Source organism: Entelurus aequoreus, linkage group LG11, assembly GCF_033978785.1.
Source record: "Entelurus aequoreus isolate RoL-2023_Sb linkage group LG11, RoL_Eaeq_v1.1, whole genome shotgun sequence".
In the NCBI taxonomy this organism is placed as follows: Eukaryota; Metazoa; Chordata; class Actinopteri; order Syngnathiformes; family Syngnathidae; genus Entelurus; species Entelurus aequoreus.
Window position 1 is genome coordinate 10750615 of NC_084741.1, and position 17500 is coordinate 10768114.

General features: G+C 32.2%; 1 protein-coding gene across 2 annotated transcripts in view; it reads left to right on the forward strand.

Moving 5' to 3' along the window:
• The window catches only part of LOC133659756 (pyruvate kinase PKM-like), a 43525-nt gene extending 30132 nt beyond the window's left edge, over window positions 1-13393 (forward strand). For both annotated transcript variants that reach the window (XM_062062455.1, XM_062062454.1), the window contains exons 10-12: window positions 10343-10409; window positions 12744-12858; window positions 12928-13393. In XM_062062455.1, the coding sequence (XP_061918439.1) occupies window positions 10343-10409; window positions 12744-12858; window positions 12928-13034 (289 nt within the window). In that variant the 3' untranslated portion in view covers window positions 13035-13393. The remainder of the gene's footprint in view (window positions 1-10342; window positions 10410-12743; window positions 12859-12927) is intronic.
• Window positions 13394-17500: the final 4107 nt, after the last annotated feature.

Genomic DNA, 17500 nt, shown 5'->3' on the forward strand with positions numbered 1-17500 from the left:
ATTTATTTATTTATTTATTTTAATTACAACATTTAAATCTCTAGATCAACTTCAGATCCATCCTTTGATTATACGTTTGTTTTTGTTGTTGTTGTTTTTAATTGTTTGTGTGTTTGTTTAATGCCTTTTTTCTAAAAAAAAAAGGGCAGTAAACACATCAAATATTTAATATTTTCCGCAAAATATTTTTTATTTGATATGGATTAATTGGCGCCTTAAATATGTCAATAATTCATAAAAACATTGATTTTAATTCCTTATTATTTTTTAAACAACGACCGTTAAAAAAAAAAAAAAAGTCACACTAAAATTCTTGGGGATCCAAAAGGGTCCCACGCATAAAAGTGTTAAAAATAAGTCACCTATTTTTTTCTGCTTTCAATGCTTAAATCTCTCAATCAACTTTGGTTACATATTTTTAATATATTTTTTGTTTTTGCCTTTTTGTCCCCAAAATGTGTTTTTTTTTTATGGCAAACACATAGATATGTTTTAATATTTTCCCCAAATATTTTTAGTTTGATATGAATTAATAGGAGCCTAAAATATGTCAACATTTTATAACATAGATTTTAATAAATTGTTGGGTTTTTTTGAGCAACGACCGTTTAAAAAAAATAATAAAAATTACACTAAAATTCTTGGGGATCCAAAAGGGTCCCACGCATAAAAGTGTTAAAAATAAGTCACCTATTTTTTTCCGCTTTCAATGCTTAAATCTCTCAATCAACTTTGGTTATATATTTCTATTATATTTAAATATTATTGCCTTTTTTTTTGTCCCCAAAATGTTGTTTTTTTATGGCAAACACAGATAATTTTTTATATTTTCCCCAAATATTTTTAGTTTGATATGAATTAATAAGAGCCTAAAATATGTCTACATTTTATAACAACATAGATTTTAATTCATTAATATTTTTTAAACAACGACCGTTAAAAAAAAAAAAGCACGATAAAATTATTGGGGATCCAAAAGGGTCCCACGCATAAAAGTGTTAAAAATAAGTCACCTACTTTTTTTCTCAGTTTTCAATGCTTAAATCTCTCAATCAACTTTGGTTATACATTTCTATTATGTTTAAATATTTTTGCCTTTTTTTGTCCCCAAAATGTTGTGGTTTTTTTATGGCAAACACATAGATCATTTTTTTATATTTTCCCCAAATATTTTTAGTTTGATATGAATTAATAGGAGCCTAAAATATGTCAACATTTTATAACATAGATTTTAATTAATTGTTTATTTTTTGAGCAACGACCGTTAAAAAAAAAAAAAAAAAAATTACACTAAAATTCTTGGGGATCCAAAAGGGTCCCACTCACAAAAGTGTTAAAAATAAGTCTTACTTTATTTATTTATTTTACTTCCAACATTTAAATCTCTAGATCAACTTCAGATCCATCCTTTGATTATACGTTTGTTTTTGTTGTTGTTGTTTTTAATTGTTTGTGTGTTTGTTTAATGCCTTTTTTCTCAAAAAAAAAGGGCAGTAAACACATCAAATATTTAATATTTTCCGCAAAATATTTTTTATTTGATATGGATTAATTGGCGCCTTAAATATGTCAATAATTCATAAAAACATTGATTTTAATTCCTTATTATTTTTTAAACAACGACCGTTAAAAAAAAAAAAAAAAAGTCACACTAAAATTCTTGGGGATCCAAAAGGGTCCCACGCATAAAAGTGTTAAAAATAAGTCACCTATTTTTTTTCTGCTTTCAATGCTTAAATCTCTCAATCAACTTTGGTTACATATTTTTAATATATATTTTGTTTTTGCCTTTTTGTCCCCAAAATGTTTTTTTTTTTTATGGGAAACACATAGATATTTTTTTAATATTTTCCCCAAATATTTTTAGTTTGATTTGAATTAATAGGAGCCTAAAATATGTCAACATTTTATAACATAGATTTTAATTAATTGTTATTTTTTGAGCAACGACCGTTTAAAAAAAAAAAAGAAATTACACTAAAATTCTTGGGGATCCAAAAGGGTCCCACGCATAAAAGTGTTAAAAATAAGTCACCTATTTTTTTCCGCTTTCAATGCTTAAATCTCTCAATCAACTTTGGTTATATATTTCTATTATATTTAAATATTATTGCCTTTTTTTTTGTCCCCAAAATGTTGTTTTTTTATGGCAAACACAGATAATTTTTTATATTTTCCCCAAATATTTTTAGTTTGATATGAATTAATAGGAGCCTAAAATATGTCAACATTTTATAACAACATAGATTTTAATTCATTAATATTTTTTAAACAACGGCCGTTAAAAAAAAAAAAAGCACGATAAAATTCTTGGGGATCCAAAAGGGTCCCACGCATAAAAGTGTTAAAAATAAGTCACCTACTTTTTTTCTCAGTTTTCAATGCTTAAATCTCTCAATCAACTTTGGTTATACATTTCTATTATGTTTAAATATTTTTGCCTTTTTCTGTCCCCAAAATGTTGTGGTTTTTTTATGGCAAACACATAGATCATTTTTTTATATTTTCCCCAAACATTTTTAGTTTGATATGAATTAATAGGAGCCTAAAATATGTCAACATTTTATAACATAGATTTTAATTAATTGTTTATTTTTTGAGCAACGACCGTTAAAAAAAAAAAAAAAAAATTACATTAAAATTCTTGGGGATCCAAAAGGGTCCCACTCACAAAAGTGTTAAAAATAAGTCTTACTTTATTTATTTATTTTACTTCCAACATTTAAATCTCTACATCAACTTCAGATCCATCCTTTGATTATACGTTTGTTTTTGTTGTTGTTGTTTTTAATTGTTTGTGTGTTTGTTTAATGCCTTTTTTCTCAAAAAAAGGGCATTAAACACATCAAATATTTAATATTTTCTGCAAAATATTTTTTATTTGATATGGATTAATTGGCGCCTTAAATATGTCAATAATTCATAAAAACATTGATTTAAATTCCTTATTATTTTTTGAGCAACGACCGTTAAAAAAAAAAAAAAAGTCACTCTAAAATTCCTGGGGATCCAAAAGGGTCCCACGCATAAAAGTGTTAAAAATAAGTCACCTATTTTTTTTCTGCTTTCAATGCTTAAATCTCTCAATCAACTTTGGTTACATATTTTTAATATATATTTTGTTTTTGCCTTTTTTGTCCCCAAAATGTTGTGGGTTTTTTATGGCAAACACATAGATCATTTTTTTATATTTTCCCAAAATATTTTTAGTTTGATATGAATTAATAGGAGCCTAAAATATGTCAACATTTTATAACATAGATTTTAATTAATTGTTTATTTTTTGAGCAACGACCCTTAAAAATTTTTTTTAAAAATTACACTAAAATTCTTGGGGATCAAAAAGGGTCTAACTCACAAAAGTGTTAAAAATAAGTCTTACTTTATTTATTTATTTTACTTCAAACATTTAAATCTCTAGATCAACTTCAGATCCATCCTTTGATTATACGTTTGTTTTTGTTGTTGTTGTTTTTAATTGTTTGTGTGTTTGTTTAATGCCTTTTTTCTCAAAAAAAAAGGGCAGTAAACACATCAAATATTTAATATTTTCCGCAAAATATTTTTTATTTGATATGGATTAATTGGCACCTTAAATATGTCAATAATTCATAAAAACATTGATTTTAATTCCTTATTATTTTTTAAACAACGACCGTTAAAAAAAAAAAAAAAGTCACACTAAAATTCTTGGGGATCCAAAAGGGTCCCACGGATAAAAGTGTTAAAAATAAGTCACCTATTTTTTTTCTGCTTTCAATGCTTAAATCTCTCAATCAACTTTGGTTACATATTTTTAATATATATTTTGTTTTTGCCTTTTTGTCCCCAAAATGTTTTTTTTTTTTAATGGCAAACACATAGATATTTTTTTTATATTTTCCCCAAATATTTTTAGTTTGATATGAATAGGAGCCTAAAATATGTCAACATTTTATAACATAAATTTTAATAAATTATTTTTTTTGAGCAACGACCGTTTAAAAAAAAAAAAAAAAAATTACACTAAAATTCTTGGGGATCCAAAAGGGTCCCACGCATAAAAGTGTTAAAAATAAGTCACCTATTTTTTTTCCGCTTTCAATGCTTAAATCTCTCAATCAACTGTGGTTATATATGTCTATTATATTTTAATATTATTGCCTTTTTTTTGTCCCCAAAATGTTGTTTTTTTATGGCAAACACAGATAATTTTTTATATTTTCCCCAAATATTTTTAGTTTGATATGAATTAATAAGAGCCTAAAATATGTCAACATTTTATAACAACATAGATTTTAATTCATTAATATTTTTTAAACAACGACCGTTAAAAAAAAAAAAAAGCACAATAAAATTATTGGGGATCCAAAAGGGTCCCACGCATAAAAGTGTTAAAAATAAGTCACCTACTTTTTTTCTCAGTTTTCAATGCTGAAAACTCTCAATCAACTTTGGTTATACATTTCTATTATGTTTAAATATTTTTGCCTTTTTTTGTCCCCAAAATGTTGTGTTTTTTTTATGGCAAACACATAGATCATTTTTTTATATTTTCCCCAAATATTTTTAGTTTGATATGAATTAATAGGAGCCTAAAATATGTCAACATTTTATAACATAGATTTTAATTAATTGTTTATTTTTTGAGCAACGACCGTTAAAAAAAAAAAAAAAAAATTACACTAAAATTCTTGGGGATCTAAAAGGGTCTAACTCACAAAAGTGTTAAAAATAAGTCTTACTTTATTTATTTATTTTACTTCCAACATTTAAATCTCTAGATCAACTTCAGATCCATCCTTTGATTATACGTTTGTTTTTGTTGTTGTTGTTTTTAATTGTTTGTGTGTTTGTTTAATGCCTTTTTTCTAAAAAAAAAAAAAGGGCAGTAAACACATCAAATATTTAATGTTTTCCGCAAAATATTTTTTATTTGATATGGATTAATTGGCACCTTAAATATGTCAATAATTCATAAAAACATTGATTTTAATTCCTTATTATTTTTTAAACAACGACCGTTAAAAAAAAAAAAAAGTCACACTAAAATTCTTGGGGATCCAAAAGGGTCCCACGCATAAAAGTGTTAAAAATAAGTCACCTATTTTTTTCTGCTTTCAATGCTTAAATCTCTCAATCAACTTTGGTTACATATTTTTAATATATATTTTGTTTTTGCCTTTTTGTCCCCAAAATGTTTTTGTTTTTTTATGGCAAACACATAGATATTTTTGAATATTTTCCCCAAATATTTTTAGTTTGATATGAATTAATAGGAGCCTAAAATATGTCAACATTTTATAACATAGATTTTAATTAATTGTTATTTTTTGAGCAACGACCGTTTAAAAAAAAAAAAAAAAAATTACACTAAAATTCTTGGGGATCCAAAAGGGTCCCACGCATAAAAGTGTTAAAAATAAGTCACCTATTTTTTTCCGCTTTCAATGCTTAAATCTCTCAATCAACTTTGGTTATATATTTCTATTATATTTAAATATTATTGCCTTTTTTTTTGTCCCCAAAATGTTGTTTTTTTATGGCAAACACATATTTTTTTATATTTTCCCCAAATATTTTTAGTTTGATATGAATTAATAGGAGCCTAAAATATGTCAACATTTTATAACAACATAGATTTTAATTCATTAATATTTTTTAAACAACGACCGTTAAAAAAAAAAAAAGCACTATAAAATTCTTGGGGATCCAAAATGTTCCCACGCATAAAAGTGTTAAAAATAAGTCACCTACTTTTTTTTCTCAGTTTTCAATGCTTAAATCTCTCAATCAACTTTGGTTATACATTTCTATTATGTTTAAATATTTTTGCCTTTTTCTGTCCCCAAAATGTTGTGGTTTTTTTATGGCAAACACATAGATCATTTTTTAATATTTTCCCCAAATATTTTTAGTTTGATATGAATTAATAGGAGCCTAAAATATGTCAACATTTTATAACATAGATTTTAATTAATTGTTTATTTTTTGAGCAACGACCGTTAAAAAAAAAAAAAAAAATTACATTAAAATTCTTGGGGATCCAAAAGGGTCCCACTCACAAAAGTGTTAAAAATAAGTCTTACTTTATTTATTTATTTTACTTCCAACATTTAAATCTCTACATCAACTTCAGATCCATCCTTTGATTATACGTTTGTTTTTGTTGTTGTTGTTTTTAATTGTTTGTGTGTTTGTTTAATGCCTTTTTTCTCAAAAAAAAAGGGCAGTAAACACATCAAATATTTAATATTTTCCGCAAAATATTTTTTATTTGATATGGATTAATTGGCGCCTTAAATATGTCAATAATTCATAAAAACATTGATTTAAATTCCTTATTATTTTTTGAGCAACGACCGTTAAAAAAAAAAAAAAAGTCACACTAAAATTCCTGGGGATCCAAAAGGGTCCCACGCATAAAAGTGTTAAAAATAAGTCACCTATCTTTTTTCTGCTTTCAATGCTTAAATCTCTCAATCAACTTTGGTTACATATTTTTAATATATATTTTGTTTTTGCCTTTTTTGTCCCCAAAATGTTGTGGGTTTTTTATGGCAAACACATAGATCATTTTTTTATATTTTCCCCAAATATTTTTAGTTTGATATGAATTAATAGGAGCCTAAAATATGTCAACATTTTATAACATAGATTTTAATTAATTGTTTATTTTTTGAGCAACGACCGTTAAAAAAAAATTTTTTTAAATTACACTAAAATTCTTGGGGATCTAAAAGGGTCTAACTCACAAAAGTGTTAAAAATAAGTCTTACTTTATTTATTTATTTTACTTCCAACATTTAAATCTCTAGATCAACTTCAGATCCATCCTTTGATTATGTTTGTTTTTGTTGTTGTTGTTTTTAATTGTTTGTGTGTTTGTTTAATGCCCTTTTTTCCCAAAAAAAGGGCATTAAACACATCAAATATTTAATATTTTCCGCAAAATATTTTTTAAAATGTTTTGTTTTTTTATGGGAAACACTTAGATATTTTTTAATGTTTTCCCCAAATATTTTTAGTTTGATATGAATTAATAGGAGCCTAAAATATGTCAACATTTTATAACAACATAGATTTTAATGCATTATTATTTTTTGAGCAACGACCGTTAAAACAAAAACAAAAAATTACACTAAAATTTTTGGGGATCCAAAAGGGTCCCACGCATAAAAGTGTTAAAAATAAGTCTTACTTTATTTATTTTACTTCCAACATTTAAATCTCTACATCAACTTCAGATCCATCCTTTGATTATACGTTTCTTCTTTTTTCCTTTTTTTTATGTTGTTTTTAATTGTTTGTGTGTTTGTTTAATGCCCTTTTTCTCAAAGAAAAGGGTATTAAACACTTTAAATATTAATTTTTTATTTGATATGGATTAATTGGCGCCTTAAATATGTCAATAATTCTTAAAAACATTGATTTTAATTCCTTATTATTTTTGGAGCAACTTCCTGCATCTTGCCGACATAAAACCACAATAAAAGTACACACTAAAAATGTTGGGTTAAAATTTCAATTTCAATCAATTTTAACCCAACTCCTGGTTCAGAAAAAGACAAACCTCTTACTTGAGTTATTTTAACTCAACATTTTGGGTTAATTTTTTTCACCCCAACTTTCGCGTTGAATTATTTAACCAAAAAGTTGAGCTAAGCTAACTCAATGTTGGGTTATTCCCAACCCAACTATTGGGTTGAATTTATTTAACCCAAAAGTTGAGTTATGCTAACTCAATGTTGGTTGATTGATAACCCAACTATTGGGTTGAATTTATTTAACACAAAAGCTGAGTTACGCTAACTCAATGTTGGTTGATTCATAACCCAACTATTGGGTTGAATTATTTAACCCAAAAGTTTAGTTATGCTAACTCAATGTTGGGTTATTCCCAACCCAACTATTGGGTTGAATTTATTTAACCCAAAAGTTGAGTTATGCTAACTCAATGTTGGTTGATTGATAACCCAACTATTGGGTTGAATTATTTTAACACAAAAGCTGAGTTATGCTCACTACAATGTTGGGTTATTCCCAACCCAACTATTAGGTTGAATTATTTAACCCAAAAGTTTAGTTATGCTAACTCAATGTTGGGTTATTCCCAACCCAACTATTGGGTTGAATTTTATTTAACCCAAAAGTTGAGTTATGCTAAATAAATGTTGGGTTATTCCCAACCCAACTATTGGGTTGCGCACTTCAGTGCTCCTTGACCTAATAGTTGGTTAAAAATTACACATTTTCCTGCTGGTCTGTCCTCCTCCTTCCCAACTACTGATCAAAATTATTTTTATTATATTAAAATATACTCAAAAGCAAGATATGAGTGACAAATTTTTTTAGAAGAATTGCCGTGTATGGTCATAGTAGTTCTATACTCAAATATGTTCATGTACATAAGAAGTGTGATTGTAAATAATCTTAATTAGATTAAGCCTTAATAAAATTCCCTTCAAGAAAAAAATACCTTTTTAATATAAAAATAAAAGCCTTTTAGCCAAAAACGCGTTACTCACTGAAAAACAACCCAAAAATGGTTCACAGTTTTGAAAACCCAGAAATTGAGTTAAAATAATACTCTTATAACCCAAAAAATGGATTGTTCCAAACTCCAAAATGTAACCCAAAACTCGCAACTAGGGATGTCCGATAATGGCTTTTTGCCGATATCGATATGCCGATATTGTCCAACTCTTTAATTACCGATACCGATATCAACCGATACCGATATCAAGCGATATATACAGTCGTGGAATTAACACATTATTATGCCTAATTTGGACAACCAGGTATGGTGAAGATAAGGTACTTTTTAAAAAAATGAATCAAATCAAATAAGATAAATAAATTAAAAACATTTTCTTGAATAAAAAAGAAAGTAAAACAATATAAAAACAGTTACATAGAAACTAGTAATGAATGAAAATTAGTAAAATTAACTGTTAAAGGTTAGTACTATTAGTGGAGCAGCAGCACGCACAATCATGTGTGCTTACGGACTGTATCCCTTGCAGACTGTATTGATATATATTGATATATAATGTAGGAAGCAGAATATTAATAACAGAAAGAAACAACCCTTTTGTGTGAATGAGTGTAAATGGGGGAGGGAGGTTTTTTGGGTTGGTGCACTAATTGTAAGTGTATCTTGTGTTTTTTATGTGGATTTAATTAAAAAAAAAAAACAAAAAAAAACACGATACTGATAATAAAAAAAACGATACCGATAATTTCCGATATTACATTTTAACGCATTTATCGGCCGATAATATCGGCAGACCGATATTATCGGACATCTCTACTCGCAACTCATAATTTGGGTTATCAAAATAACCCACAATTTTTTAGTGTGTAGCGGGCCAAGCTACAGCTAACGTATCGCTAACTGCTTTGTAACGTACATTTATTAGCTACTCTGTTATTATTAAATATTATTTGGATTTAATTCAATAGAAATACACTGAAGTTAATTGTTACTCGTTTGGTACTACTTGGTATTGTCAGGTTAATGACCATGAACTGCACTTTAGAGGGTACCTCAGCACAGCATTTTTGTATATATACGACTAGGGATGTCCGATAACGGCTGTTTGCCGATATTCCGATATTGTCCAACTCTTTAATTACCGATACCGATATCAACCGATACCGATATCAACCGATATATGCAGTCGTGGAATTAACACATTATTATGCCTAATTTGGACAACCAGGTATGGTGAAGATAAGGTACTTTTTTTTAAAAATGGTAAAATAAGATAAATAAATTAAAAACATTTTCTTGAATAAAAAAGAAAGTACAACAATATAAAAACAGTTACATAGAAACTAGTAATTAATGAAAATGAGTAAAATTAACTGTTAAAGGTTAGTACTATTAGTGGACCAGCAGCACGCACAATCATGTGTGCTTACGGACTGTATTCCTTGCAGACTGTATTGATATATATTGATATATAATGTAGGAACCAGAATATTGATAACAGAAAGAAATGGGGGGAGGGAGGTTTTTTGGGTTGGTGCACTAATAGTAAGTGTATCTTGTGTTTTTTATGTTGATTTAATTTTTTTAAAAAATTAAAAAAAATAAAATAAAATAAAAAAAAACGAGACCGATAATAAAAAAAACGATAGCGATAATTTCCGATATTACATTTTAACGCATATTATCGGACATCTCTATATATGACCCAATCCAAACAACCTTTCCCACTCGTGGCGCGAATAAACCGAGACAAAAAGTCAACACAATCTGCTCCCGGAATGTGGTGGATATCATAAAACATGTCCAAGCACTACACATCATTGAAAATGACCACTGCAATGTTGATATTCCTGGTATGTTCTGCAGGTCAGCACACCTGCTGTCCAGGTATCGCCCCCGCTGTCCAATCATTGCCGTCACCAGGAGCCCGCAGGTACGTCATGTTGAGGGAGGGCCACCTGTAACGGTGAACCATTTATCAACATACCTGCATTAGATGGTTGATGCTTTTATGTACACTCAAACATTTTACAGTAAAAAAAAACTGGCAGCTCAAGTCACCAGAATTGTACTGTAAAATAGTTTTTACCACATTGCTGTGAAGGGGAATCCATCACCACCGTTTTGTTTCCATTCTGACAACTGTGCGCAGTTTTTACCGTAAAAAAATGTAGTACCATTTTTTTTTCCATTTACAGTAACGCATCGTAAAAACAAAAACTGTAGATTTTAGAGAAGAAGAAAAAACCCGGCAATTTTACTGTAAAATGTACCTTTTTGTTCTACAACATATTACAGTAAATGGAAAAAACAGTACTATTGTTTATTTTATTTCAGGCAAGCAAGCTGCCGGTTTTTGACCCCCAAAAATGTGCTACCGTTTTTCCTTTTACAGATATACACCGTAAACTCAACGGTAGATTTTACAGTAAAAAACAAACAAACTGGTTGCTCAGTCGACAGAATTTTACCGTAAAAAATAACAAAAAACTGTGGTATTTTCAATTTACAGTAATATGCTGTAAAAACCAGGCTACATTTTACTGGGGGGGGGGGGTGTCTCTTTGGACACCCGACACACACCCATGGGGGTGTGTCACTTTGGACACCCGACACACACCCATAGGGGTGTGGCTCTTTGGACACTTGACACACACCCATGGGGGTGTGTCTCTTTGGACACCTGACACACACCCATGGGGGTGTGGCTGTTTGGACACCTGACACACACCCATGGGGGTGTGTCTCTTTGGACACTTGACACACACCCATAGGGGTGTGGCTCTTTGGACACCCGACACACACCCATGGGGGTGTGTCTCTTTGGACACCTGACACACACCCATGGGGGTGTGTCTCTTTGGACACCCGACACACACCCATGGGGGGGTGTCTTTGGACACCCGACACACACCCATGGGGGTGTGTCTCTTTGGACACCTGACACACACCCATGGGGGTGTGACTCTTTGGACACCCGACACACGGGTGTGTGTCTTTGGACACCCGACACACACCCATAGGGGTGTGTCTCTTTGGACACCTGACACACACCCATGGGGGTGTGACTCTTTGGACACCCGACACACGGGTGTGTGTCTTTGGACACCCGACACACACCCATAGGGGTGTGGCTCTTTGGACACCCGACACACACCCATGGGGTTATGTCTCTTTGGACACCCGACACACACCCATGGGGGTGTGTCTCTTTGGACACCTGACACACACCCATGGGGGTGTGACTCTTTGGACACCCGACACACGGGTGTGTGTCTTTGGACACCCGACACACACCCATGGGAGTATGTCTCTTTGGACACCCGACACACACCCATGGGGGTGTGACTCTTTGGACACCCGACACACGGGTGTGTCTCTTTGGACACTTGACACACTCCCATGGGGGTGTGTCTCTTTGGACACCCGACACATACTCCTGGGGGAGAGTCTCTTTGGACACCCGACACACACCCATAGGGGTGTGGCTCTTTGGACACCCGACACACACCCATGGGGGTGTGTCTCTTTGGACACCTGACACACACCCATGGGGGTGTGACTCTTTGGACACCTGACACACACCCATGGGGGTGTGACTCTTTGGACACCCGACACACGGGTGTGTGTCTTTGGACACCCGACACACACCCATGGGGGGGTGTCTTTGGACACCTGACACACACCCATGGGGGTGTGACTCTTTGGACACCTGACACACACCCATGGGGGTGTGACTCTTTGGACACCCGACACACGGGTGTGTGTCTTTGGACACCCGACACACACCCATGGGGTTATGTCTCTTTGGACACCCGACACACACCCATGGGGGTGTGCCTCTTTGGACACCCGACACACGGGTGTGTCTCTTTGGACACCCGACACACACCCATGGGGGTGTGGCTCTTTGGACACCCGACACACACCCATTGGGTGGTGTGTCTTTGGACACCCGACACACACCCATTGGGGGGCTTGTCTTGGGACACTCGACACACACTCCTGGGGGTGTGTCTCTTTGGACACCCGACAAACACCCATAGGGGTGTGGCTCTTTGGACACTCGACACACACTCCTGGGGGTGAGTCTCTTTGGACACCCGACACACACCCATAGGGGTGTGGCTCTTTGGACACCCGACACACACCCATGGGGGTGTGTCTCTTTGGACACTTGACACACTGTTCAAACACACGTCCGCTTTAGTGGACGTTGACAAAGTGCTTAGTGGTCAGACCAGGTGACGTCTTTGTCGCGGCACAGGTGGCGCGTCAGTCCCAGCTGCTCCGGGGGGTTTTCCCCGCCCTCTTCCACCCGCTGCCGGCCCCCGTGTGGGCGGACGACGTGGACAACCGGGTCAACTTCGGCATGGACATAGGTGAGTGCGCCCGCTTGTCCGCCCTCGGTCCTGGAGCGTCACGCCGCTCCTGTTCTGCGGTCTGCCCAGGTAAGGCCAGAGGATTCTTCAAGTCCGGGGACATGGTGATCGTGGTGACCGGCTGGATCCCCGGCTCGGGACACACCAATATCATGAGGGCCGTCCACAGCCTGTGACCACCCGCCCAGGTGCCGCCTTCCACCAGCAACACCCGTGCCAGCAAGAACTTCTTCCAGTCCCAGTCCCAGTCCTCCTTCTTCTGCGTTGTGAGTGTCGGGCTTCAGTGCGATACTTGTGTCCGCTGAGATGATATCGGCACACTGCCTCTTAAAGGGCTCCTATTAGGACTTCCTTGTGGTCTACACGTTGTTCCTCAACCATAGGGCCAGGGCCCGTTGAGGCTTAGGTCAGGCTGATTACAAAAGTAAAAGAACTTGGGAAAAATACATTTAGTGAAAGAAAGAAAGTAAGCATCTTGAAAATATACCAAAGTGTCAATAAAATGAAAGTGCAAATAAAACCACCACAAGCTTCATCACTTGAGTCTTCATTTTTGCGCTTAAAAAGTTTCTCTAACTTCTCTTCAGACAATGAAGAGATGCGAGCAGACGTGTGGGTGGTCCTGGTGTACTAGTGCTAGTCAAGTATGTGTATTAACTAGTGCTAGTTGTATTTACCAGTCAAAGTTTATCTTAGTGCAACTTTTTTTTACTGCTGATAGTTTCGTTCAGTTCTATTAAATTATGTATCATTTACTAATGCAAGTTGTATTAACTAATGCTGGTTTGTATTGATGTGTGTTAGTTTTATTAACTAGTGCTGGTTTTATTTACTAGTGCTAGTTTATTTTTTACTAGTGATAGTTTTGTTTGCTAGTACAAGTTGTATTAACTAATGTTGGTTGTATTAACTAGTGCTAGTTGTATGTACTAGTGCTAGTTGTATTAACTAATTATGTTTGCTTCGTAGTGCTAGTCAATTGTTTGTATGTACTAGTCCTAGATGTATTTACCAGTAATAGTTTAATTAACTAGTGCTAGTTGTATTTACTAGTCATAGTTTATCTTATTAGTGCAACTTTTTTTTACTACTGATAGTTTCGTTCAGTTCTATTAAATTATGTATCATTTACTAATGCGAGTTGTATTAACTAATGCTGGTTTGTATTAATGTGTGTTAGTTTGATTAACTAGTGCTGGTTTTATTTACTAGTGCTAGTTTATTTTTTACTAGTGATAGTTTTGTTTGCTAGTACAAGTTGTATTAACTAATGTTGGTTGTATTAACTAGTGCTAGTTGTGTGTACTAGTGCTAGTTGTATTAACTAATTATGTTTGCTTCGTAGTGCTAGTCAATTGTTTGTATGTACTAGTGCTAGATGTATTTACCAGTAATAGTTTAATTAACTAGTGATAGTTGTATTTACCAGTCATAGTTTATCTTATTAGTGCAACTTTTTTTTACTACTGATAGTTTCATTCAGTTCTATTAAATTATGTATCATTTACTAATGCGAGTTGTATTAACTAATGCTGGTTTGTATTGATGTGTGTTAGTTTGATTAACTAGTGCTGGTTGTATTTACTAGTGCTAGTTTATTTTTTACTAGTGATAGTTTTGTCTGCTAGTACAAGTTGTATTAACTAATGTTAATTGTATTAACTAGTGCTAGTTGTATGTACTAGTGCTAGTTGTATTAACTAATTATGTTTGCTTTGTAGTGCTAGTCAATTGTTTGTATGTACTAGTGCTAGATGTATTTACCAGTAATAGTTTAATTAACTAGTGCTAGTTTTATTTGCTAGTTCTAGTTTATTAACTGATGCTATTTTGATCAACTAGTGCTAGTTTTATTTACAAGTGATACTTTTATATACTAGTGATACTTTTGTGTACTGGTGCTAGTAAATGTCTTGTAATAGTTGTATTAACTACTGCTAGTTGTATGTACTAGTGCTAGTTGTATTTACTAGTGCTACTTTTATCGACTAGTACTACTTGTATGTATTAGTTATACTATTGTTTACTTGTGCTAGTACATTACTTGTATTTACTAGTGAATTGTCATTATTTAGTGCTGGGTTTGTTTACTAGTGATATATTTGCTTATTAGTGCAACTTTTATTTACTAGTGCTAGTTGTATTAACCAGTGCTAGTTGTATTAACTAATTATGTTTGCTTCGTAGTGCTAGTCAATTGTTTGTATGTACTAGTGCTAGATGTATTTACCAGTAATAGTTTAATTAACTAGTGCTAGTTTTATTCGCTAGTACTAGTTTATTAACTGATGCTATTTTGATCAACTAGTGCTAGTTTTATTTACAAGTGATACTTTTATATACTAGTGATACTTTTGTGTACTGGTGCTAGTAAATGTCTTGTATTTACTAGTACTGATTTTATATACCAGTAATAGTTGTATTAACTACTGCTAGTTGTATGTACTAGTGCTAGTTGTATTTACTAGTGCTACTTTTATTGACTAGTACTAATTGTATGTATTAGTTATACTATTGTTTACTTGTGCTAGTACATTACTTGTATTTACTAGTGAATTGTCATTATTTAGTGCTGGGTTTGTTTACTAGTGATATATTTGCTTATTAGTGCAACTTTTATTTACTAGTGCTAGTTGTATTAACCAGTGCTAGTTGTATTAACTAATTATGTTTGCTTCGTAGTGCTAGTCAATTGTTTGTATGTACTAGTGCTAGATGTATTTACCAGTAATAGTTTAATTAACTAGTGCTAGTTTTATTCGCTAGTACTAGTTTATTAACTGATGCTATTTTGATCAACTAGTGCTAGTTTTATATACTAGTGATACTTTTGTGTACTGGTGCTAGTAAATGTCTTGTATTTACTAGTACTGATTTTATATACCAGTAATAGTTGTATTAACTACTGCTAGTTGTATGTACTAGTGCTAGTTGTATTTACTAGTGCTACTTTTATTGACTAGTACTACTTGTATGTATTAGTTATACTATTGTTTACTTGTGCTAGTACATTACTTGTATTTACTAGTGAATTGTCATTATTTAGTGCTGGGTTTGTTTACTAGTGATATATTTGCTTATTAGTGCAACTTTTATTTACTAGTGCTAGTTGTATTAACCAGTGCTAGTTGTATTAACTAATTATGTTTGCTTCGTAGTGCTAGTCAATTGTTTGTATGTACTAGTGCTAGATGTATTTACCAGTAATAGTTTAATTAACTAGTGCTAGTTTTATTTGCTAGTGCTAGTTTATTAACTGATGCTATTTTGAACAACTAGTGCTAGTTTTATTTACAAGTGATACTTTTATATACTAGTGATACTTTTGTGTACTGGTGCTAGTAAATGTCTTGTAATAGTTGTATTAACTACTGCTAGTTGTATGTACTAGTGCTAGTTGTATTTACTAGTGCTGCTTTTATTGACTAGTACTACTTGTATGTATTAGTTATACTATTGTTTACTTGTGCTAGTACATTACTTGTATTTACTAGTGAATTGTCATTATTTAGTGCTGGGTTTGTTTACTAGTGATATATTTGCTTATTAGTGCAACTTTAATTTACTAGTGCTAGTTGTATTAACCAGTGCTAGTTGTATTAACTAATTATGTTTGCTTCGTAGTGCTAGTCAATTGTTTGTATGTACTAGTGCTAGATGTATTTACCAGTAATAGTTTAATTAACTAGTGCTAGTTTTATTTGCTAGAACTACTTTATTAACTGATGCTATTTTGATCAACTAGTGATAGTTTTATTTACAAGTGATACTTTTATATACTAGTGATACGTTTGTGTACTGGTGCTAGTAAATGTCTTGTAATAGTTGTATTAACTACTGCTAGTTGTATGTACTAGTGCTAGTTGTATTTACTAGTGCTACTTTTATTGACTAGTACTACTTGTATGTATTAGTTATACTATTGTTTACTTGTGCTAGTACATTACTTGTATTTACTAGTGAATTGTCATTATTTAGTGCTGGGTTTGTTTACTAGTGATATATTTGCTTATTAGTGCAACTTTTATTTACTAGTGCTAGTTGTATTAACCAGTGCTAGTTGTATTAACTAATTATGTTTGCTTCGTAGTGCTAGTCAATTGTTTGTATGTACTAGTGCTAGATGTATTTACCAGTAATAGTTTAATTAACTAGTGCTAGTTTTATTCGCTAGTACTAGTTTATTAACTGATGCTATTTTGATCAACTAGTGCTAGTTTTATTTACAAGTGATACTTTTGTGTACTGGTGCTAGTAAATGTCTTGTAATAGTTGTATTAACTACTGCTAGTTGTATGTACTAGTGCTAGTTGTATTTACTAGTGCTACTTTTATTGACTAGTACTACTTGTATGTATTAGTTATACTATTGTTTACTTGTGCTAGTACATTACTTGTATTTACTAGTGAATTGTCATTATTTAGTGCTGGGTTTGTTTACTAGTGATATATTTGCTTTTTAGTGCAACTTTTATTTACTAGTGCTAGTTGTATTAACCAGTGCTAGTTGTATTAACTAGTGTTAGTTTTATTTACTAGTCATATTCTTGTATACTAGTGCTAGTAAATTATTTGTATTTACTAGTGCTGGATTTATTTACCAGTAATAGTTGTATAAACTAGTGCTAGTTGTATTCACTAG